Genomic DNA, 24,948 nt, shown 5'->3' with positions numbered 1-24,948 from the left:
ACATTACGATAAATCTGTCTAACATCATATTTTTTGCCTTAGGTTGCTATAAACAATGAAACTTTGAAACTGTTACTAAGAAGCCGACTATATAAGAGTTTGAATTAACTCTATTTGAGTGCGTGACTTTATAAAAAAATAATTATATATTTTTTATAAAGTTGCATATATTACCTACTATTTCAACTCATGACGGTAGGTACTTATTGGGATCGATATGACCTTGAACTTCATAACATTCTAGAACGTCTTAAACAATAATCAATTAGTACTTTTTTCCGAAAGTTATCGCAAAAATAAGTAACAAATCAAAAGGTATTTTAATGCTTACACTATAGATATACATACTTATAGATAACATATCGCAGTTTATGTGTCTGAAAAACTAGGCTTTTAAAAATTAAATAACGAATTCAAGTTCGAGCGAATTTAAATTTTAAGAACATTAAAATTAGGTTGATTTTAAATTTAGTGGAGACTTACGTAGAGATGGTACGTTGCTTTCGCGATCAGAGGGCCTTGCCGACTTCTTGTTCCGTCAGTTTTACTCTACGAACCAATCCGAGCGGGTTATAACTTTGTTAGTACAAAAAATTACGATAAAATTTGTAACAAAAATACCTAATGCCGAGACAACGTTAAGTGATTTTATTTTAATTAAATCGTTTATTCTCTAAATTATCTGTGATTGTTGTGTCTTTAAGATGAGGTTATTAATACTTTCATTGTTTATTATTGCTAATGTTAGCAATAATAGCAAGGCATCTCTGGAAAGTTTTTTGCCGAGTAATGATAATATTTTTCTAACCGACACCACCAAAAGTTCTGGTAAGTCCAATAATACATACTTTTTTACTATATATATAATTATATAGACTATACAATAAACTCATACTTGTAATATTATTATTTTTAGAGTGAATTCAGTTCGATTTAAGAATTAAGAATGATGTGATTTCGTTATTATTTATACTTGTTAAAAAGTTTTTAATTTATATTTAAAAATGAATTAATGAATTATTTAGTTGATTGTCAATAAACATTTGAAATTTTATTTGAGCTATTCATTTGTTTTGAATGCAATACAAAAAATAATTTGAGGATGTTTCATAACATTGTGTATGTTTCAGACAAATCGTGTAACCGACCTTGCAAATTCAATGTGAAACCTCGACGGTGTCATTATGATTTCGAAATAAGTCCAGCATTTGGTGAAGATGAAAGGCCAGCGTTAACTGTTAATGGTCAAACCCCGGGACCATCAATCCATGTATGTCTACATGATATAATTGTTGTTAAAGTAAAAAACAAAATACCCAGTCAAGATATTACGATGCATTGGCATGGCATCGAACAGAAAGGAACTCCGTATATGGATGGAGTGCCAATGATAACACAGTGTCCGATTTCGTATGGATCTGTTTACGAATATGCGTTCGCTGCTTCGTCTCCTGGGACGTTTTTCTATCATTCAGATTCAGGTGAGATAACAGATTTAAAGTTATTACCTTTGCCTACGCTATTTTCTTATATGACAATATAAAATTTATCTTAGAATTCAATTTATTTATATGTTTTTTATTTAAAAGTAAGTATACAAAATGTTTATGGTAAAATCTATTATACAATAAGAAATTATTGTAACTTTTCAATTTCTAATTCCGTGATAGAATCTAATGTGGTTATCTCGTCTAATAGGAGAAAGTAAACGACTTTTACGGTGAACATCATAAATCCACTTTAGTATAAGTATTAAACTGAATTAGACTTTCCTTTTTTAAATCAAAAAATATATTCTAAATGATTGATATTTTCGTTTTGATTTACTTCTGTAGTCGCTAAATATATAAATATTATCTATACTAATGTCATTAATGTAAAAGTAACTCCATATCTGCTCTATCTGTCTGTGCGTTACGCTTTCACGGCTAAACCATTAAAATAATTTAACAAAATTTGGTATGAAGTAAGTTTGATTTCCAAGGAACGACTAAGGCTACTTCTTAATACATAAATCTTCACGACCCCAAGCGAAGTCACGGGCGACAACTTGTGTGTGTGTAAATACGAATTTATTACAGTTTTACATCAGAGCGATGGTGTTTACGGAGCTCTCATCGTGGAACAACCGCAACCTTTGGAACCACACGCTGCGTTATACGACTATGATAGAAGTGACGAACATACATTGCTCATTGGCGCCCGATTTCCGGAGCTACTAACAGCGAAACTTGAAGACACGAATCAGATACGACCGGATGGTATACTGATCAATGGTCATGAAGTAAGCACTAAGTAAGTATCGCTTTATGACTTCGAAAATATCCTTATTAATAATTAGTTCATATAAAATGTTAGCAATATTAGTTGGGAATTGGGATAGTTTTATAACAAATATATCCACCAAGGCTTCATTCGGATACAATGAGAATCTATATACAACTTTTGGATTGTAGAACACACATAAAAAGAAAATTGTTTTTTTAATTTTTATTTCTTTTACTTTAAAAGTCTTGACTTGCCTTTACTTTACACATATATAAACCTTCCTCTTGAATAACTCTGTTTATTAATGGTAATCGCATTTGCGTTGCTTATAAGATCAAAGCGTAGAGACGGCGGGAAACGACTTTGTTTTATACTATGTAGAAATACTGGGCTTAGTACTTTCGTATTCGTTCTGTAAGACATTAAGCCTAGTATAAGAAAATCATCGTATGGAACAGTTACAACATTTTTATTAGTTTCACTTACGTTATTAATCGGGGAATAATTGTTTCGGATATACCATAATGCATGTGTCAATGTTGCTTCGCTGACTGACTCAGTAATGTAAAAAATCAAGGATAAATTATCGAAATTAATGAAATTAAAAAAAATTGTCAAAACATTTAATGTTCAAGTGATAAATAAAATTTATCAAGTAAGGATACAATAGATAACATTTACAATTGTATAAAATATGAATAGTATGCACGAAACCTTCTTTCTGTTTTTTTATCCACTTTGTGGAATATGCTCCAAAACTTCTCACTATTGCAATACATTTTCAAAGTCCATTTTCATTTTACTTGGTGGTAGGGCTTTGTGCAAGCCCGCCTGGGTAGGTACCACCCACTCATCAGATATTCTACCGCCAAATAACAGTACACTGTATTGTTGTGTTCCGGTTAGAAGGGTGAGTGAGCCAGTGTAATCACAGGCACAAGGGATATAACATCTTAGTTCCCGAGGTTGGTGGTGCATAGGTGATGTAAGGAATGGTTAATATTTCTTACAGCGCCTTTGTCGATGGGCGGTGGTGACCACTTACCATCAGGTGGTCCATATGCTCGTCCGCCAACCAATGACATAAAAAAAGTCCGTAATTCCATCTTTAAGTCCGGGTTGATCACTTTGACAGTTCTCAGTCTGCGATGCAAGTATAGTTTTGACATCGCATAGTGTAATATAAATAAAAACACGCGACTGTTGACGGAATCGCGAACAGTTTATAACTATTCAACTGATTAGAAAGTGTATTTGCTAGCGAAAGATGGAAACATAGCGACAATATAAATTTTATAATTTGTAAGAATTATTCTAAAGTCGAATTTGTGGTTATGCAAATTATAATAGCCGTATTTAGCCACAAGCTGTATTTAGTTAGAAATGTAGAAAGTAAATAATTTAATATACACTTTTTTTGCGGCGTTATGCAAAAATGTGTTACGTAATCGGGATCGAATGATGAGCTCGGTACAAATTGCAGTTTTTGAACATACGTCCAATTTACAAAATACTTTACACTAGACACGATGACATTATATACACATATACCCACACATATGTATTTTATATAATTTAAAATAATTCTATACATAAAAATTTACAAACAACTCCTTGCTATGTAGTCTTAGGATTTGGCAGTAGCAGAAAGAAAGATGCCGAATAATTTATGATATAGTTACAGAGAGTGCCTTATGTTCTTAAGAATTTAATTCCAACGGAGAGGACACAGGAATCAGAAGAAAAGAATTGCCGATCACGATCATTGACCAAAGAGTTTGGATAGGAATTATTAAATACGAATGCAATCAAAACTTTGCGCAGTGTATAAACATGTTTTATTAAACTATTCCGTTGCAGGATATTTGTGATACCAGGCTACGGATACCGGTTACGTTTGGTCAACGCAATCGCTTTAGAATGTCCCCTAGTTATTCACGCTTATCGCCATGTGATGACCGTCATAGCGACCGATGGGAAATCAGTTCAGCCAGCTACGACGTCAGCTGTTAAACTATATCCAGGTATTATTATTTTTTTATTATTTTAGCCGACAAACTAAAAAGAATGGGCCATCTTAAATTAAGTAACTTTGAGACTAAGTAATATTAATCATCTCTCAAATGGTAAATGTACCACCAAATTTGGTCACAGTATTACTGATGCATGTGTGATACCTCCACACGCACACAGACATTCTTGCATAAAGACCTTTCACCAAATATCCGAATGTCTTTTACCAAGAATATGTTTGTTTTTAAAATTATATCTGCTAAGTGTGATATAATCTATGTGTGTTAGTATCAATTTGTTTGTCTAAACAGTTGTTATGAGCATGAGTTCATGAGTGTTAAAAATTTCAAAGTGGGTAAATGTATATCGATTTGTATATGTCGTTTTAAGATGAGGTTTTATAATTAAAGTCTAGTTCAATCTCTCGATAAAAAGATCGCTGTATTTTTGCAGGTGCATTACGTAAAAATCAGTGAATATTTTGACAGTAAATATGTACTGAAATTTTATATTTCAGAAAAGATTTTTGCCTCAAAAATCTCATATAGTATAATTCAACTTAAAATGTAACCACAGCAAAGGGTCTGCTAGTACTAGTTATTTTAATTATAATTTATATTAATTATAATTTTGGGAATCACTAAAAAACATTGATTTTTTTATGTCTATATCGATTCCGGGATACATAGGTAGGTTTTGTTTAAACTCAGTCTCAATGCCACATACCGGGGTAAATTTAAATATCCTGAGAATCGCTCAAAACGCACCCAAAAAATATTCAAAATCTATTCGTTTACAAGGAGTTCAATGACATACCCACGATTTAAATTCATAAAGAGAGTATATTACCTATTCAGCAGAGTATATTACCGCGAGTTACGATAACACTATTTACAAATCGAAACGTGCTCTTTTATTTAGCATTGACATTACTCTAACATTGACTGCGTCGTAACATTATTGTATAATATTTATCAAATCTTTGGGAGGGACATATGTTTAAATTTAACAACAATGTCTTCAATATCTTTCTGAACGATTCCGGCCACGGCGGTCTTTCTTACGCAGGATATTATAGCGCGGGAGTGTAATCAACACTGATGCACTTTATTTTCCCTTACTCTTTTTTTTATGGCATTGGTTGGACGAGCATATGGGCCACCTGATGGTAAGTGGTCACCACCGCCCATAGATTAAGGCACTGTAAGAAATATTAACCATTCCTTACATCACCTATGCACCACCAAGATTGGGAACTAAGATGTTATGTCCCTTGTGCCTGTGATTACAGAACACAACAATACAGTGTACTGTTATTTGGCGGTAGAATATCTGATGAGTGGGTGGTACCTACCCAGATGGGCTTGCACAAAGCCCTACCACCAAGTAAATATATAAAGATATTAAACAGCACAGTTGTGTGCGTATACCCCAAGTACTTCCTATTCCCGCATTTTCATCTAGCTCATAATCCAATAGGATCAGTCCTATTCAGGACTGAACAATTCAGAATTTGTTCTCAAGATTTTGGACTCTTTAGCCTTTCAATCTAGGTACCAGACTAAGTACCCTTTGTATTTTCTTTTCCGAACCGGTGATAGTGTTTAATTTAAAGCAACAAGAAGTAAGTAATGTCTCTATATTGAATGAAGAAATTTGAGCTTACTTGATTTGATATGAAGCAGTTAGTCAAGAACAATCAAGTTCATTCAGATATTCTGTACGTGTACGTTTGGAAAATAAAATAGAGTTAGGCAATTTATTAAATAGATATTAAACTTGTCGAGTTTATGATCTTGGTAAACTCTTCAAAATGATTTATACAAATGCGTTTATGGGCACTTTTGTATTGTGATTTTACAAGGTGTCAATTTAACACGAAGCTACTGGTTCCGAATACGTATTCTATTGAGAATCGTCAACATATTTTAATAGTAGTATATTCAATTATTCATATTACAGAAAATTTTGTTTAAATATTTAACTCTGTAACTATAGCGACTTTAAACATGTTTATATTTCCCTCGTTCGAGTGAGAGGAGAAAGGTTTGGCGTGTTATACTTCGGAGTTTAAGGTCAACAAACCGGTTACGGTGTTTATTTTCACTTTCTATCCAATTGCCTCGTAAAATTTGTATTGCAAGTATGAATTATTGTTACCTTGTTGCGTTGTCACATGTCTCTGGTAATAGGGATTAATACATGGATTTCAGTCACGGGAATAACCTTTTTTTATTTTTTATGAATATGTCATTTTTGCTTTTGAATGTATGAAATTATAAACAGGTGTTTGTAAATAGCAATATTAAGTACTTACCTAGTTGTATTTTTTTTTAATTCGAATATATTTTGACTTTCTCTTTTGTTTCGTCATATCATTTTCACGTGTTCGTAGTGACCATGTTTCTGTTTTCCAGAATAAGTGTATGAGTTAGTTTTCACTTACGGATTTTGTTTTATTTACGGAAGTATAACGTATTAAAGGATGAAAGGGTAGGTAATCTTAATAAAGACATTAATTAAATAATTCCGAGCTCACTTTGTTATTTATTGAAGAAGAAAAATATTTTAAAAATTATTATTTTTTTGCACATAAAATAGAAAACATAATATTTTTTTGGTAACCATTTAATATATTTATGTTTTATCTCAAAAATATATTTCAAATACAGTATAAATAACATTTCTATTTAATCCATATTCGCAAAATTTTGAAATAGAATTTAATTGCGGAATTAAAGATGACTAAATATATTAAAAAATAAACAATAACAATATATCAATGTATATTTAAAATTTGTATATAGAATGCGGAACGAAAGAGGTTAATTTGTTATATTAACAACAACATTAACAGTCTGTAAATTTACCACTCCTGGCCTAAGGCCTCCCCTCCTTTTGATGAGAAGGTTTGGAGCATATTCCACCATTGGAGCAGTCCAATGCGGGTTGGTGGATACACATGTGGCAGAATTTCGTTAAAATAAGACACATGCAGGTTTCCTCAATATATTTTCCTTCATCGTCGAGCATTATGATGAATTATAAACACAAATTAAGGACATGGAAATTCTAATCACTGGGCCATCTCGGCTGTTAAAATTGTTATATACAATTATATTATTCAACAAACAAGGCCCAGCATCCAGAGAGTATTTTATTAACCTTAATTAATAGTTTATATTACAGACATTGCAATGTCTATGATAGGTAAGTTGATGGTTGATAGGTTGACAAACGAACGAACTAGATAGACGTGACTACAATCGAACGGATGACATTTGATCGTCTGCCTTTTATGTGTAAATCACAAAAAAAAACATTTAAATGTGAGTCAAAAGATTATTTTCGTTTTATTTGATATATTCGTACTTCTTACATCTGACAATTATTTACTTAGAAACATCAATGGAACGCATACCTAAGTTACAAAGTTTTTACGAATCGGAATGGTTGACCCTAAAATTAGCCCGCTTATATAAATTCGTCAGCGTTTTAAACAATAACATCAATTTATATTTTTCATATATTTTTTTCCACGTTAGTAATATTTGTTTAAGTGAACAACCGTTCTTTAAATTTTAATGAACTGCTTTTAAACCTTGTACAGTAAGTATTTGTTAATAAAATTATATAATATTAATATTACAATTGTTAATGTTATATTTTATTAGTACACGGAAGATAGGTAATTGAAAGTTGGTTTCACCGCGTAGTTATTGCGATGTAATGGATCGAATGTTTTGAAATTTCTTTGATAATGCTTCACGGATGTAAGGAGATGACAAAACACGATCACATACAGATTTTAACCGACTTCAAAATAAGGAACTTCTTGATTATTTATTCGTATCTTCATTTAATATAATTTATAGATAATAAAAATATATATATACATTTATTAATATTCACAAATTATTGAGTAAAAGCAGGAAACAAGTTCTTGTATAGGGCGATACACCACTACAGGCACTTGTATTAATCATTCATAACAAAAAAACTAAACATTACACTCCTATGTCAATATATATATATATCCTTAAAATAAAAACAAAAAAAAAAGTTATCAGTAATTAAGCTAATACCTAAAAAATAGCAAGCAATAGAATAATAATCAGATATATTTTAATTAATCTTGAGAAATAAAAGGTTTCCTTGGCGAAGTTGAGAAACTATATCTGTATATTCAATGTCAATGCGAACATATTATCATCACGAGACCGAACAGCTTGTTATAAAATAAAACTGAGAAATAATTCAATTATATTAATCGTACCCACGACATTGTATTGCATTTGTTATATATATAGGTACATAATTAAAAAAAAAAAACACATTTTTAATATATGTACGTAAAATTTGGCAGAATACTTTATTAAATTTCGACGCAGTTACAAGTTACTGAATAATGACTGCATAAATCATGATTAAACAAAATATTGGCACAAATTCTTGCATCATTTCCTCATTGTAATCACAATTATGATAAAAAAGAGGAAGATTAAACCAAAACCATTTAATTGTAACAACAAACAAAGATCTCTGGATAAATTATATCAGGCCTCCAGTCACCAGTGGAGACAATAATATCAAAAATTTATACTCATTTTAGGTGAGCGCATGGATGTGGTCATAAGAGCGGATCAACAAACTGGCGGTTACTGGATCGACGTCACCGGTGAGGGAGATTGTGATGGATTGAAAGCCCAAGCAATGCTTCTGTATTCGGGCTTTAACTACACTTCTATGCTAACTGAGGAACCGGTAAAGATTTAACTTTAAACCTAATTGTAATTTTTTTCTTTTCGTAATGGCATATATTATTTATTTCAAGACATTCAGCGCATTGGTCGTAGAATGATGTTAGATAGTCTAACTCAATAATATATAAACATTGGAACTATATCAGTTAATAAATATTTTCCAAATTGGACTATTCGGTATATCCTGCGACTAGGGCTTCATTGTAACAAACGAAACTCTCCAGCTCTATATAGCAGTGTAGATAGAAGTACATATTCTATTTCGTGTCAGAATATAAGTTATCTATATAATCATTGACTTAATATAATTTAAAATTTCAATGACCTCAAATATAGATCGACTTATAAGGCTCGTTAATCTTTGTTAAATAAATTATGGTTTATAAAATAAACTTAACAAATGTAATAAAATTTGTATTTTTTCCTGTCTTTACTCTGTGTATATACACACACTAAGAAATCTTGTAGTTACGAACGTCAATCACTTAAACTAATGCACATTTCACGTAGAGGGTCACGCCTTCTTTAGTGAAAAGATCTATAACTCTAATTTACTTTAATAATAACTTTAAATCCTTTATTTTAAGAACGTGGACACAGATTCTGGATTAGAAACACGAGATACGATCAGCAGTCAACATTTGCAATCGCATCGAGATGTGCCTTCTGTTAGTAGCGTTAAGTCGATATATCTCGGAATAGATAAAACTTATCCGAAGTTCAAGGACAACGATATTGATTTTCGTTATATAAGCGATGCCGTGCCAAAGAAGCCTTTTATACCAGCTGTGCTTTGTAAGTATTCAGATAAGATATATGAGTTTGTTCTGGAATCCGCCCAATTTGGTTTTAAACTATGGTACAACTTTGTACCAATTTGTAATGTGTGTAAATAATACAAAAATGTTTTTTTTTATTTATGAATAAAAACATTTTTAATAAGATTAAATTATTATGCCTAATTATTATTGTTATTTATAACTAGGAATGTGGATCGTCAACATTTACACATTTGAGTTCTAAGTTCCAAAACATTGCGTAATGTTTTAATATCAATCTAAAGAAAAATTAAAATTAAAGTATGCCTTCGAAATTTAAAAAGTTACATTTTTTTTTTATTTTTTTTTTCAGCGTCATTAGATAACGTTCTTCAGATAAACGGTAAAAATTTCCTTTACCCTAACGCACCGTATCTACTGAAACCGCGCGATGTTCGTCCAGATACCGTTTGTTTCGTGGGAGAGGAAGAAAGTAACAAGCAGCCTCAATGTGTACTGGTTTTAAATGCCAAACTAAACGAAGTTGTGGAACTGGTCTTAGCAAATGAAGGTATGGTTTAATATTTCCATATTATATCGTTTTTTTTATGCTATGCAATAATTTTTGCCTAATAAGGCAACGTAATAACGTTTATTAATAATGGATGGTTATTGAGAATGGATGTGGATGGATATAGAGGTAGGGGATGACCCAAGAAACGATGGATGGATTGTGTGAAAGACGATATGGTTAGATAGAATGTTACCTGTGAGATACAGATGTCGTCTGACAGAGAAGTATGGAAGAAGAAGACATGCTGCGCCGACCCCAAGTAAAATTGGGATAAGGGCAGGAGGATGGATACGTTTATTAATAATATGTGTGAGTGTGTGCGCAAATAAAAATATTATTATTTATAAATAACTATTGTTAAATTAAAATAGAATTGTTGAGCAGCTTAACATAATACAATTTATATAATTTCAGGACTAAGACACAACGATTCCTATACTTTTCATATGCACGGTTATGGTTTGCAAGTGGTTACAACCTGGCGAAGTCCTGACAATAAACCTATAAATAGAGCAGAGATTCAAAGACTGGAACGTGATGGAAAAATTACAAGGTATTACAATTATATAACTGTATAATTGTTAATCTGTACGTATAGAGTACTTATTTGGGATTTAACAGTTAGGGCATTTATTGGAGTGGACATGAGCTGTTGTTTAGATCTTAGTACATCTTCTTCTTAACTGAAGATTGCCAGTTCATGTTCGGTGAAGCACCACTGAATTTTAATGTGCTTAATTTGTGATTATAATTCATCTCGTGCTCGACTATCAAGGAAATCATTGTGAGTGTACCTACGCGTGCGACGAAAATCTATCACATTTGTATCAAAATACCCAGGGATTGGAGCACGGTGGTGAAATAAGCTTTTAACCTTCCCTTCAAACAGAGAGGAGGCCTTAGCCAAGTTATGGTACATTTAGGTACTAGAATAAATTAAAAAAAACTCGAACCACAGGTCGATGTGGATCTAAAAAGGACAAAGTAATCACAAGTTCAATAATAATACTTCAGATCTACATGTTAAGATTTATATGAATATGTGAAGTTAAAATGAAATTAATTTAAATGTTGCAATTAGGTTACGCTCGACGTTTGTAATGCTTATAAATTTGACCCTTATTTTGCGTACATGTCTAATGTCTATGGATCACGATATTTAGAATAATATATGTAAGTCTTGTCGCCGTATTTTATAATAGCTGCATTAAAGAATACGTATTAATATAAATATAATCATTTTCGTTAATCTATATGGAAATCAGTTTACAAAGTACAATTTACAGTTTTCTTAGTATTTTAAACAAAAGAACACAATTCTTTTATGTTTTATTTAAAAGACAATTAATAATGACTGTTCAAATGATGACCACGTGGGAATCACGATAAGAATTTAAACACTTATAATGAATGTATTTGCAAAAAAGGTGGATAATAATAATTTAATAACGTCTGATTTTGTATTTTGTTTTAAAATTTGATTTGAATTGATTATTATCGTTGCCGTTCAGTTGTTTTTAGGCTTCCGTATCCAAAGGGTAAAACCGAACCCTATTACTAAGACTTCGCTGTCCATCTGTCACTAGGCTGTATCTCATGAACAGTGGTGGTTAGACAATTGAAATTCTCACAGATAATGTATTTCTATTGCCGCTATAACAACAATTATAATAATAATATATTATAACAGAATAAAAGAGATATTTAAGGGGCCTCCCATACAAGAGACAAGGAAACCCTTCGTATGCGAGTCCCACTCGCATTTGGTCGGTTTTTCTATTCGGTAAAGTTGGATCACAATCAGGATCTTTTCATAAACAATATAAATTTTGACGAGTAATAGTCGAAGTTAGTGATAGAAACCATCATAAGCGACATATTTTTTGAGCAAGGCACATTGTTTGTGAAACTATTCTGTAAGAACAACTCATCGCAGAAATTTATCTTGATAAGTCAGATGGTGATATGTGTCATAGACAATTATGATTCTAAAATTAAATGGAATCACATCGAAAATCAAAAGCGTATCATAACAACGGTTTTCAACATTTCAAGAATACGAAGTGAGATCTTACAGAATAGCACCTCTGAAATCTATTAACACCTGTCGTATCTTATGTTGTGATATTATAGCTGTTATCTCTGCTTGAATAACTTATTTGAGGTTGGCGAGTATGAGTCTCCAGTTACTTAAGCGTTACTAGTGTAGCAATCCTTATTTGATAAATGATATCAGTTCCTTACCTTCTCCTCAAAGGGAGAGGAGGCCTTAGCCCAGCAGTGGAAAATTTACAGGCTGTTAATGTAATGTATGTAATGTATGCTTAGTACCGTTGCTTTTAAAATAAAAGGAGATTGTCATACATCCAAAAATATTTTGTTCATGTATATTCATTGTGGGTTTTTTTATAGCGGTTGTTATGAATGGAAAAGTTTAATGATAAAGTCAATGACATTGTAAATTAATTATTCTTTACGTCTGCGTTGTTTTTAATTTTTAAAGAATGATTTCTATATTTCTTCTCTTATATAAATGTTAAGGTGGAAGCTACGATATAGTAACTTTCACGGATAATTTTGCTAAGTGATACATCTCGTAATGTTATTCAAACTGATGTCGAGTTTAATTTTTATATCACTGTCTAACTAGGTGTTCCTCGTGACTTCCTATTCGTATGTTTTTACCTATTAATCCCGTTTAATTGCCCAGGTTAAATTCAATTTCCTCCTGATCTAGGTCTCAGGTTAAATTAAATTGTAAGATTTTATACACGTTTGACTTCGGCATCGCTGTAATTAAATTTAATTATAACTTTTTTTTTAGTTTCGTTTCATGATGATAAATTGCAAAGGTTTTATATAATAATTATTCAAATTTCATTATATTTTATTAGATATTATTAAAATGTCATAATGTGCAAATCTTGGTTACGAAACAATTTTTTGTAAATTCTTATATAAGTGATAAGAAATAATATATTATGTATATATATTTAAAGGCGGTTACACAATCTATACTAAAATTATTAACGTGAAAGTAAATCTGTCTGTTGCTCTTACTCAGTACTCTTAAAAAGTTGCGCTACCAGGCACAATTTTTTAGTTCAAACTCTCTATTCAAACCCGAACAAAATACTTGGTAACGCTCTTTAGTGGTAGAATATATGATCAGTGGGTAAAACCTACTGAGACTGCAATTGTTCTCACCAAGTTATTTAAATTAAAAAGTTGTACATGTAAGATATTATTTCATTTCGGGGGTTTTACTTCACCCTTCGAAATAAATATAATAATATCGAAGACCTACATTAGAAGTGTAAAATAAAGTTATAACAATGCACTTGATTCCAACGTATCTAGACTAGACCCTTATTTTTCCGCCAATGTTTTTTCGTTTATAATGTTGCCAACTTCAAAATCATAGCCTCAACAGAAGCGATACTTAATTTTATTTATGAATATCTAGAATATCATATTTACAGCATATCATGGGATTGAATTCATTTCGATTGTGAATGTATTAAGCAATAATTAAATCAGTCTTTGTAGTACGCATTGATTGATTATTTGCATAGGGAGTCGAATGAATGGGCGTAATATGAATGAATGAATGAATAAATATGGGAATGAATCGCCTGAATGTAAGTTGTCACCATTGTTCATAGACATTAGCGCTGCAGAAAATCCTACTGAAGTTCCTTACATCCTCAATGCGAAATCAACCTTGGGAGCTAAGATGTTATATCAATTGTGCGTACGTCTATAAAAACTAACCATTACCGAATCCAACATTGGAAATATGTTTTCTTACAATCTAAGAGATTACTCTTCTTTTTTTAAATGTACAATTGGTAAAAAATTTAATTTAATTGTTGTTGTTTTCAGAAACTTGAAAAATCCACCAGTGAAGGACACTTTTGTGGTTCCAAATAAGGGATTGACGGTTGTTAGATTTACACCAACGGTGGGTGGAAGTTGGCTCCTGGAGTGTAGGTCATGTTCTTTCTCTTTACCAGTTGCTATTATCATAAGCGTTCCTCTTTCTATACCTAAACTGGTTCTTGATTCATTGCCAAGTTGTGGTAACTACAGACCAGCTGATGTATTACTTAATTGATTCAAATAGTCTTATAAGAGTTTGAAAATGTACATAATTAGAAGAATAAGTGAAAATATATACCAATTAAGTTGTATATAATTAAATCTTAATAAGGTTATTTATTTATGGGTTGTGTCCGTGACTTTGAACTAAAGGAGAAGTCCTTTGAATATGAAGGTACTCACGCAGCGTCGTTTATAAGTTAAAAAGTATGATATGAAGATTGAAAGCGAATAAATTACAAAAGTATTTCTAAGAAATTTATATAAATAAATGGAGTTTGGAATGATATCGTCATGACTGTTATCAAAGTGTCCTCGTCTTTTTCGAGCAAGGTACATTGTAAGACAATGTTTGTAAAACTATTCTGTAAGAACAACTCACCGCAGATAATGTTCTTGAAAAGTCAGATGGTGATATGTGACATAGACAATTATGATTCTAAAATTAAATGGAATCACATCGAAATCAAAAGTGTATCAAAACACCGGCTTTCAACATTTCAAGAATACGAAGTGAGATCTTACAGAATAGCACTTCTGAAATCTATTAACACCTGTCGTATCCTCTCTTGTGATATTATAGCGGTTATCTCTGCTTGAATAACTCTTTTGAGGCTGGCGAGAGTGTGGTTTTGATGTGTGTGTATATAGTATCAATATACTAAATTAATATTCAAAGTTTGTTACACCCTGTTATTGGCTTAGAAATTGATTATCCCATACCAACTTTCATTGAAATATCTGTTTAGTCTTTGTTAATCCTTAATATATCCCGTTGTTATAAAAAGTACCAAATTTAAATAAACTTGTTACATTAAAACGTTTAGTCTGAGAAGTTTTGTATTAATTAAAAAAAAATATTGTTGGAGTGATTGTTGGTATTATTTAGAAGATAAAATTGACGAACTGTGAAGTCAACAAGACAAGACGATAAGAAAACGTGAACAGGAAATTTCTAGAAGTTGTTAAATATTTATAAGATACGAATAAATGGAAATTATGAAAGAAAAAAAGATTTATTTTTCAATCCTACACTACCCGAAAATTGGCTTCAAAGGTACATAAAAAATAGACGGTTTAATTTAGTTTTTCATGATTTAGTATATTCAGTTATGAAGTCGACATATTCAGAAACCTTGGTATACACAGTCGGGGCTCCCTTATCTCCACAAGGTGACATGCCCCAAGATACAATGCCGAGAACAACTGGTATTTTTTCGGTATTATTGATATTAGCCATTTTATACTCGATAGAATTTCTTTTAATATATTCCGTTCCAACATAATCTTCATAATCATCAGTTTTTTCTTCTATTCGGTTAAATGCATCTCTCGGAGCATATTGTATAAGAGGTCCACCCGAGTCACCGCTACAAGCTGCGATCCCACCTGAGAGCGGCCCGGTACAAATATTTGCATCTTTATCTAGAGGATTACTTTCGTCAATGTCTTTTATTTTTTCAATAGCTGCATAACATTCTAAAACAAAATAAAATTCTTATTATTGTAAAGATGATCTGTGTGATCTGTGTGATCTGGGCCTCAAAATCACAAGAAAGAAATTGACAAAGAAATATTCTAGTCACAATTTTATTTTGATGAAATTTTGATTCTGTGTGAAATAATTTATTTTCAATGATTTGGGTAAAAAATTTATAAAATTAAAACAAAATTTTTGATTGAATAGCTACACACATGCTTATGACATGATATCCAACATTTTTTTGTTCTAATGCTTAAAATTTCTAAGTTATTCATGCGTTACCAAATTAAAATTCAAGTGATAGTGTTTTTTAATACATTAGATCAGAATTCGAATTTTCGTAGATAACATTTTCTATAGTTGAGTTCTTGTACTCTTTATATAAAAGTCATTCCTTAAAATATTGAGATAATCTATATATACTATATTTTATCTTACCTTTATAAGGTATGTAAGTTACTTTAACCTCTTGTAATCTACTCGGTGAATCTGGTATGAAAAATGTTGTCCTCAAAACTCCCCATCCAGCTAACGTCAGAGGGTCGTTGCTTATTTTATAATTATTATACGGTAAGTTTATTGGTTGAACTTCATTTGTAAATGTGAATGGTCTGCTAGTTTTTAGTACTGCTATGTCGTATGGTCCGATGCCACTAAAATTTTAAAAACTCTGTGAGGAAATTTGCTATGAGATGATTAGTTGGACTTCAATTAGCTTGGATTTGACCTTTATAACTTAACAAAATAATTTAGTAATTTTAAATTACTAAATATTGTAGGTATGATTTCTTACAAGCCCACTTGGGTTGGTACCACCTACTCTTAACATATTCTACCGCCAAATAGCAATATTTAGTACTATTGTTACACAAGGGATGTAACATCAAAGTCGCCAAGTTTGGTGGCGCATTGGTAATGTAAGGATTGGTATTAACTGATAAATATTTATTTATTTATAGGTTAATGGTTTCCTAATATAGTTCCAGCAAACTTTCTCGTTAGTCTAGAGGTTGGCTTATAAGACAGTATCTATAAAAAGTTGTTAAATGTTTCGGTCAATAAATTCACAGTAGCGACAAGGATTTCGGAAGTTTGCAGCGTTATATGACCGCGTCTCGAAAATAACTTAAAGCCTTTGATCCTTCGTCTGATCTCTCCGCAGTCATATCTGATCATCGTATAGTCGGAGTATAATGGTGAAGAGATGATAAGTGCAGCGTTTAACACACATTTGTATTAAGCCTTTGAGAATTTTTGCTGTTGTCGAAATACGATTGGCAGAACAGGATATAATTATAGCCAATAAAATTGAATTATAAGCTAATCTCATCGTTGATCAATGTTAGTTTAGCGATAATTCAGCGATTTAGTCATGAAACCACATTATTGTTATTATATAAAAATAAACTTCAAAAGAACATTGTTATCAAGACATTGGCAATGAAGCTTACCCTGGATACAAAGGATGGGGGAACCGTTTTCCGATAGCATTTATTTGGGCTTTCGGTCCAAAATTATTAACATCGTGGGCTCCAGCTATTGCGTCCATTGGTAGCCATCTAGTAAGAAACGATTCCTTGATACAATGCGCCGCTGTTAACACCTAGAAATATGACAAAAAAAATGTATTCAAATAGCATTCATTTATTATAAATGTTAATACAATAACCGACTGTTAGTGCCCCACTTCTGTACAAAGGCAAGTAAGCTGACTTGTTTCTCGTAAAGAAGAGGATTTGGAACTTTTTATTACGTTACTCAAATAGGGGATGGTGGATATTGTATATACGTCATATAATTTTCATTAGCGCGTATAAAAGATTTTACTATTTTACAATTTACTGTGGCGTTTTGTAAATTTATTTTCTAAGTATTATACGTACATTGGCGATATAATAAAAAAAAGAAAAATATCTTAAAAATAATCTAGATAATATTTTAATAATAAATTAATCGTTAATTCAACATAACGTTATCCAACACTGTTTACGTCGTTTTTATTATTATTTAATGACATTGACAGCGAACCTTAATAAAAAAATATTTAAAAGAAATTACTCTGCAGTCACACGGCATACCCTAGTGCCCTTAATGTTGCAGCATTTTAAATGAAAGGCCAAAATACTTGACAACTTTTATACAGAGAGGGACATTTTAAAGGCCATTGACACTGCAAAGATTTATTAAACATAAAGAACTTCGAAACTAAATACTCTGTCTCTATCTCAAATTAAAACTCAACTTTAATATTATTTAAGTATATAATTTATATGTAAGACACAGCCACTAGCTAATTTAGCCCTTAAACCTCCTCAAAAGGGAGAGGAGGCCTTTGCCCAGCTGTCGAACAGGCTCTTACTTTACATTTTTTTACAATCTAATTCAAAATAATGATACACATGAGTACTTACCCATTTCTCGCTCAATATACTGCCACCGCAAACATGAGCTCGGATCCATAAGAATCTTAACTGGAGTGTCACCAGGTAAGGATGACTATAGGGTTTAGATTCGTGACCTCCCACCAGCCTACCATCTCCTAAATACTGATTACTGGTTGAAGCTGTAATATTTATTATAAAAAATATAGCTATGCTATTTTTCTGATATTTAATTTAAAATAAATCAAAATAAATAAAATATTATATGTTTTATAAGAATTTACAAAATATTTGAAATAAGAACTGAATTAAATATTTATTTATAGATTTTTCGAAACACCATCGGCATATACACAATTTTTAAAGAAAAAGTAGGAAATAAATTCATGTACAATTCATGTACATTTTAACTAACAAAAAAAAAACAAAACACTACACTCCTACATTAATATATCTTTAAAATAAAAACAAAAATGTGAAAGAACAAAAAATAATAATAAATTACTCCAAATTAAAAAGAAATAGAAATATAACAAGAAAAAAAAAATATCTTGACACTAATTGAGCAGAGTCTATTTTTTTCTTAAACAACTTCTTAACTATGGCTGTTATGAATGTATATTAAAAAAAAAAAGTACTTAAAAATATGGTTCAGTTACTTGACTATATTTAAAAATAGTGTTATTATTAGCACATCTATTTTTCTAAGATAAAAAAACCGCTTCTTAGTTAAGTATTGTTAAGAAAAGCAGATGCTTTGGTAGTAAAAACAGTTAAAACAAAGATCAGTTTCTAAAGGTCTCGTTATGCGTATTATATTTTTTTACCTACCCGACAGGCAAAGGTAACATTTTAGAAGTATAAAAAGTAAATTAACAATTACACTCATAGTGAATATTGCTATGTCATCTGCCGCGCAAACGCTTATATAACATTCGAAGATGCAAACACGATTTATGTTTTCGCATAATTATAAATATCAGAGGCAGCCAACTGGTACAAAGTTAATATATACGTTAGTATGAGAAATGATCGCCATAAGGATGATACCAATAAAATATTTTTTATAGATTTTAATTCATACTCTTTTTTAATTCACGCACGCTAACAATTGCAATTATATACAATTATACATATTTCAAATAAAGTATATTAATGAGCGTATGATTTGATACTGTGAATATTTAACACATTTGTTTATATTTTAAATAACATAAATCATGCTCGTTTAATCAATGTTTAATAGATAATTAATATGCACGTAATTATTTTCAAAAGTTTTATTCAATCCGTGTATTCAAACGAATACATGGATAACAGACACAGCATACATATAACAGATACAGAACCAACTATTGATTGTATTGTCACCAGCGCCAATGTTTGTGCCAAATTTAAAATAAAGACACTGAAAAAAAAACCATCATTTTCATTTGTTTTTTTCAGAAAATATTCAAAGTGAATTTTCCGGTCATTTCCATTTTATGATAATATTTAATTAATAAATAAATGTCTTTGCTTAAGTAAAATTAATCATTCTGTATTCCAAGGATTGAAATTTCCTGATCCAAATGTTATATACGAGCCTTATACTTAATTATATATCTACGGGTGATTATAATATCGGAGTAGGTCAAGTATTTAGCTCGTTGTATAATCATTTATAATTCACAGGAACCTGATAACAATATTATGAATGTAAGATGTGATTTCATTACTTTATAGCAACAAATTTGAAGGCAAACAATAATGCATTTATATATCTTTCAATCGTTTGCAGTATTATTGAAATGTAATTATCGGTTGGCGGACGAGTAAATGAGCCAACTTTTGGTCAGCTTTGCTCATAGACATTGGCGCCGTGAGAATTTTTAACCAATCCTTACATGGCCCATGTTCCATCAATCTTGAGAACTCGGATGTTATGTCCCTTGTGCCTGTAGTTACACTGGCTCACTCACAGTCCAAACCGAAACACTGCTCGGCTGTAGGCTATGTAATGAGGGTGGTACCTACGCAGACGGATTTGCATAAAGCCCTACCAGCAAGGATTATATTTTTTTTTCAGGAATGTTACTTTATGATGCCAAAAAAATAAGAAACATATATTTTCTTATATTATTGCATATGCATATGGAAGATTGCATATGGAATATGCTCCATACCTTCTCCTCGAAGGAAGAGGGATCCTATCCCAGCAGTGGGAAATATACAGGCTGTTAATGTAAAATTTGCATACTCTTTTTCTACACTTGATTGTTCATGCGAAAATAAAGTAAAACTTTGGTCAAATATGGTTTCTAAAATCATTCAGGCCAGAGTACTGCATGTATTTTTGCGTTATTTTTTTTTGATAAATATAAAAGAACCTTTCTGTTATGTAGAATATTCTTTGCAACTATATTTATATACCTAAAAACTGGTCATGTTAAATGTTCTATTAAAGTGATTTGTTCGTTTCATTGAATATCATAAATTGTACGTTACGGAAGATTTTTAAGTAAATTTTTGACTATAGTCAACATATATAAACTTCAAAGTCATTTCAAGAAAACGTTTAAAATAAAATTGAAAAAAATCTTGTGTAATTATTTATAGTTGCGCCTACAGCATAATCTTATTTCGCTATAATATAAATCATATTATACGTATATACAAATTATATATAAAATTGTATTTTAATTAAAGAATAGTTGAATAGTTATTATTACTTATTGTATTTAATAATAAAACAAATTATGATATACATTATATATATTATACATTGTATATAGTTGTTGTCTGTTGTCAGTTGTTGTATATATATGTATATATGTACCTATAAATATATATCCTTAAGGCTCTAACTCATTTGTTTATGGCCGTTGAGTCGATTTCGTTAACATTCTTTATATGATCAATTACGATATATAATGAGAAAATATTAAAAAAATAAACTTGGTGGTGGGGCTTCGTGAAAGCCCGCCTGGGTAGGAACCACATACTCATCAGATATTCTACAGCTAAATAATAGTACTCAGTGTTATCGTGTTCTGGTTTGAAGGGTGAGCGAGCCACGTGACATAACATCTTAGTTCCCAAGGTTAGTGGCGCATTGGCGATGTAAGGAATGGTTAATATTTCTTACAGGGCCATTGTCTAAGCCTTTATCTATGTGTTCGTGTAATGTATAATCACAGAAAATAATAAAAAAATGGCCCTAAAACAATTAACTCTCTTAAAATAAAACTGAAAAACAAAATTATAATAAAAAAACGGTTTCGGTTACGGTTCCGGTGCTCCATAACATCCCTGTTTAACATGCGTAGAAGTTAACATGAAATAAAACAAGATTTTCTTTATATTTTTTTCCATTTATTTGTTTTAGTTATTTCAAATATTCGATGCAGAATTGACTCATACAGTTATACTTTAAACATCATACGTAATGAAAAAAACCAATATGAATTATAAATAGAAATGTTTGTGGCAAACCCACCACAGATGTATATTTTAAATTAAAAATATTACTCTGTGTCAAAAATACAAGCTCTTCAGGTAACTGACATCAACTTAAGCGGCAGTCAAGACTATTATTGTAAATATATTTATTTATGAGCGGAATAATATTTTATAGGACAGCATTCGCAATTAATTTAAACATTTTATTATATTTTATTTTAAATCAAAACGCAATATACAGTCAGTAAAAATAAGTATTTACATAATACAGACAAATAAAAAATGGTAAAAGTCTATGGTTCAAAAATACCAGGAAAATTTAATTCGGTTATTGTACAACATTTTGTTTGTGATAAATAATTATATTACTTTTTTATTCCGACATAAATACGTAACGAAGAGTTGCTATAATATTAATTTAATTATAATTAAATAAAATCTTCGTCATATATTTTAATTTAAATAACATAAATGACTATTTACTTATGTCAATATCAGTTTTATTCTTTAAACATTCAATAGAAGTAAAATGTTCGTTAAGTGCTCTTAATAATTTACATATAAAAATCATATAATTATCGCTTACACATATATAATATAATTTATATATAAAATGTGATGTAAACGTTAGTCGCCGTAATTAAAATTACGGTCTCAAGTCTAAACGACTTGATTTCAAGAAATGAAATGATAATTATAATTTAATAATATTGAAAAATATTTTCGTATTAAATATATTCTACATCGAACTTTCCGTTTAATTGAGGCTATGAATATTTTTGTTTCTGATACACAAAGGCGGTTGTACACAATAGAGTTATTAAAATAATAAAAGAAAAATTTTAAAATATTTACATCGAATAATTCGATGCATTTATTAAAACGAATCAAATCTCTTATTTTAGTTACTAGCACCAAAAGTGTGTGCACAATTCGAGCTCAATCGGTTGGATTAGCTTTAAAATTCACTTGCAAATTTTATTTATACAAACTGATGAGAAAAGATAATAGAAGGTAATTGGAGTCTATGCTGAGTTAGTATATTATTTTAGATATGACGTCTATTCGACGTAAATGGTCCCCACAGTACGACTCTGTTTGAGACGTAGCAACTATTTGTGTACATGCCCTTACATATTAAACTCATCAAATTTCTTTGACTTTTATACCTAATGAAAAATGTATCATGTTGTACGAACGTACTATATAATTATATCTATCATCACTAGGTTATATTATGCGAGTTTGCTTAACTATGTTTTATGTACAAATCTAAAACGAGTAACAAAAAAAATTGAGGTAAAAACTTTAACGGATTACACATCAAGCCCCGAATCGTCAAAAAAATAAAATTAAATTGATAATAAATAAAAAAAATTAAATCCGCTAAAATAGTTTACGTCAATTGAAATATTCATTCATCGAACAAAATAAAAAAGAGACGTATATAAATAACAAATAAGAAAAACAGATAATTAATAATGAAAGTAAATTAATGGAGGAGGCTACAATATATCTGATAACTTTGGTCTTCTAGTTAAAAAGATGTTTATCATGGATCTTTTGTCCAATATAATTTATTTCGTTCGTACGTTGTTCATATTTTTAACAACACAATAAAATATGGCAGTACGCGTGTCTGATGTTCTCGGGTATATTAGGTTATAGCCAATACCTTTCTAGATCGCTATGATCATCAATGATCTAATGTTAGTGAATTGGATAGTACGCTGGTGACGTTATTGACGGTAGATGGTGACCGCATCGCGGGAAGTTCGGCGGCACGGGCGGTAGATCTCTCTGTGTTCCTATGTGTAATATTAAGTTCATCCCGATGACTATGTGGTAAATGAAATGGCAATGGAACAGCCAATAGCCTGCAAAAACAAGAATCTATAAAAAACTGTGTCATACGAAAAATAACAATAAAAACAATTCAATTTTTAAAAATTGCCAACTCTTCTAATATACCTTATTTATTTCTAGATTTTGACAAATTGATGATGTGGGTAGTGCGAAATAAAAATCTCACCTGGATTATCAGCTTTCAGTCTCAATACAACGTATCCGTTATTGGGCACGGCGAGTGTGTCTTTAAAGGGCGGTAAATTATACTGCCTGTGCAGAAGACCCTTTCTGTCAAGGTCTAGTGCATGCTTCAAGTTAATCTTCTTGATATTCTTATCTGGTGATCGACCCATACCGATAACATTATACGGCGTTCCGTGGAGATGGAATGGGTGAGACAGATTCGGTGATTGTACTAAAAGGAAATTATTTGTTTATTTTAATGATTTATATTAAAAAAAGAATAAGACTTTTATTAAATCAAATCATGAAAGTAGTTGAGTTTATCAGGTTAGTGATCACTTAACATGACATACTCGTACTAGTTGCTTAAATCAGGACTGCTTAAATTTTAAAAGATTTAAGATATAATTATTCAGTTAGATAAGAGTTCGTTTTGAATTCCTAATTTCAGAAATCAAACAAAATTATTTTTTGTAATCAAGCAAAAAAGCAAATTTGGAAAATAATTCTGGTTTAATGAGTGCTGTGATCATAATATGTATATGACTTTAATATATTACCTTCATCCACAAGGACTATTTCAACAATGGAATTTAAAGGCACGTCGATCATGTGCGTACATCTGCAATCAACCGAGCAGTCAGCAGGTCTATTGTCGCCATTGCAGAATAGCTCCGGTGGTAGTTCATGCATTTGAGACAGAGGAGGCGCTGGTGGTGCTGTATATGAAATCTCGTCGACCAAACTTAGAACGTGATCACCACCCGGAGCCACTGAAGCGGAAATAATAAAGTTAGTAGTCGAATTAAAATTAATTTTAAATAAAGAATATAAATAAGGTGAGATAAGATGAAATAGGTTTTTATCGATATAAATGTTTCAGGTAAATTATTTTGGGAGTTAAAAGTTACTAAATAATAATTAAATTTTTGTTTTCTTCTATGTATTCTATGTACTTACCTAAATAGTTTTTATACATATTTTCTTTAAACAGGTCTTTAGGTTTATAGAAATGGAATCTGAAGGGCAGGAATATTTTCACATCAGGTCGCTCTTGCAGTACTGCCTTATCGACAGGCTTAGCTGCCTTTAAATTACTGACGCACACTGCATCGTTACGTTTGACGTCGCAAAT

At 30.9% G+C, this 24,948-nt stretch overlaps 3 protein-coding genes across 3 annotated transcripts; 1 reads left to right on the top strand and 2 right to left on the bottom strand.

Moving 5' to 3' along the window:
* The first annotated feature begins 572 nt into the window (after nucleotides 1–572).
* LOC125064780 (L-ascorbate oxidase-like) lies at nucleotides 573–15,319 on the top strand. The gene is made up of 9 exons (XM_047672004.1): nucleotides 573–828; nucleotides 1,131–1,481; nucleotides 2,082–2,295; nucleotides 4,129–4,292; nucleotides 8,894–9,045; nucleotides 9,632–9,839; nucleotides 10,176–10,373; nucleotides 10,791–10,929; nucleotides 14,262–15,319. Exons 1-9 carry the CDS (start codon nucleotides 705–707, stop codon nucleotides 14,491–14,493), a joined length of 1,782 nt encoding a protein of 593 aa, XP_047527960.1. The 5' UTR covers nucleotides 573–704; the 3' UTR covers nucleotides 14,494–15,319.
* A 248-nt stretch (nucleotides 15,320–15,567) lies between these two features.
* Nucleotides 15,568–18,746, bottom strand: LOC125064673 (lectizyme-like). Its single transcript, XM_047671838.1, has 6 exons — nucleotides 18,734–18,746; nucleotides 18,372–18,523; nucleotides 17,412–17,563; nucleotides 16,399–16,613; nucleotides 15,803–15,956; nucleotides 15,568–15,697 (listed from the first exon to the last, which is right to left on the bottom strand). Exons 1-6 carry the CDS (start codon nucleotides 18,744–18,746, stop codon nucleotides 15,568–15,570), a joined length of 816 nt encoding a protein of 271 aa, XP_047527794.1.
* A 4,425-nt stretch (nucleotides 18,747–23,171) lies between these two features.
* On the bottom strand, nucleotides 23,172–24,604 carry LOC125064503 (laccase-7-like). The gene is made up of 3 exons (XM_047671582.1): nucleotides 24,374–24,604; nucleotides 23,815–24,045; nucleotides 23,172–23,659 (listed from the first exon to the last, which is right to left on the bottom strand). The coding sequence occupies exons 1-3, from the start codon at nucleotides 24,504–24,506 to the stop codon at nucleotides 23,493–23,495; spliced, it is 531 nt and encodes a 176-aa protein (XP_047527538.1). The 5' UTR covers nucleotides 24,507–24,604; the 3' UTR covers nucleotides 23,172–23,492.
* Between the last annotated feature and the right edge of the window lie 344 nt (nucleotides 24,605–24,948).

The sequence above is a fragment of the Vanessa atalanta genome, chromosome 6 (genome assembly GCF_905147765.1).
Source record: "Vanessa atalanta chromosome 6, ilVanAtal1.2, whole genome shotgun sequence".
Taxonomy (NCBI): Eukaryota; Metazoa; Arthropoda; class Insecta; order Lepidoptera; family Nymphalidae; genus Vanessa; species Vanessa atalanta.
The sequence above is the reverse complement of the archived record's forward strand: the minus strand, read 5'-3'. Positions and strand labels throughout refer to the sequence as shown.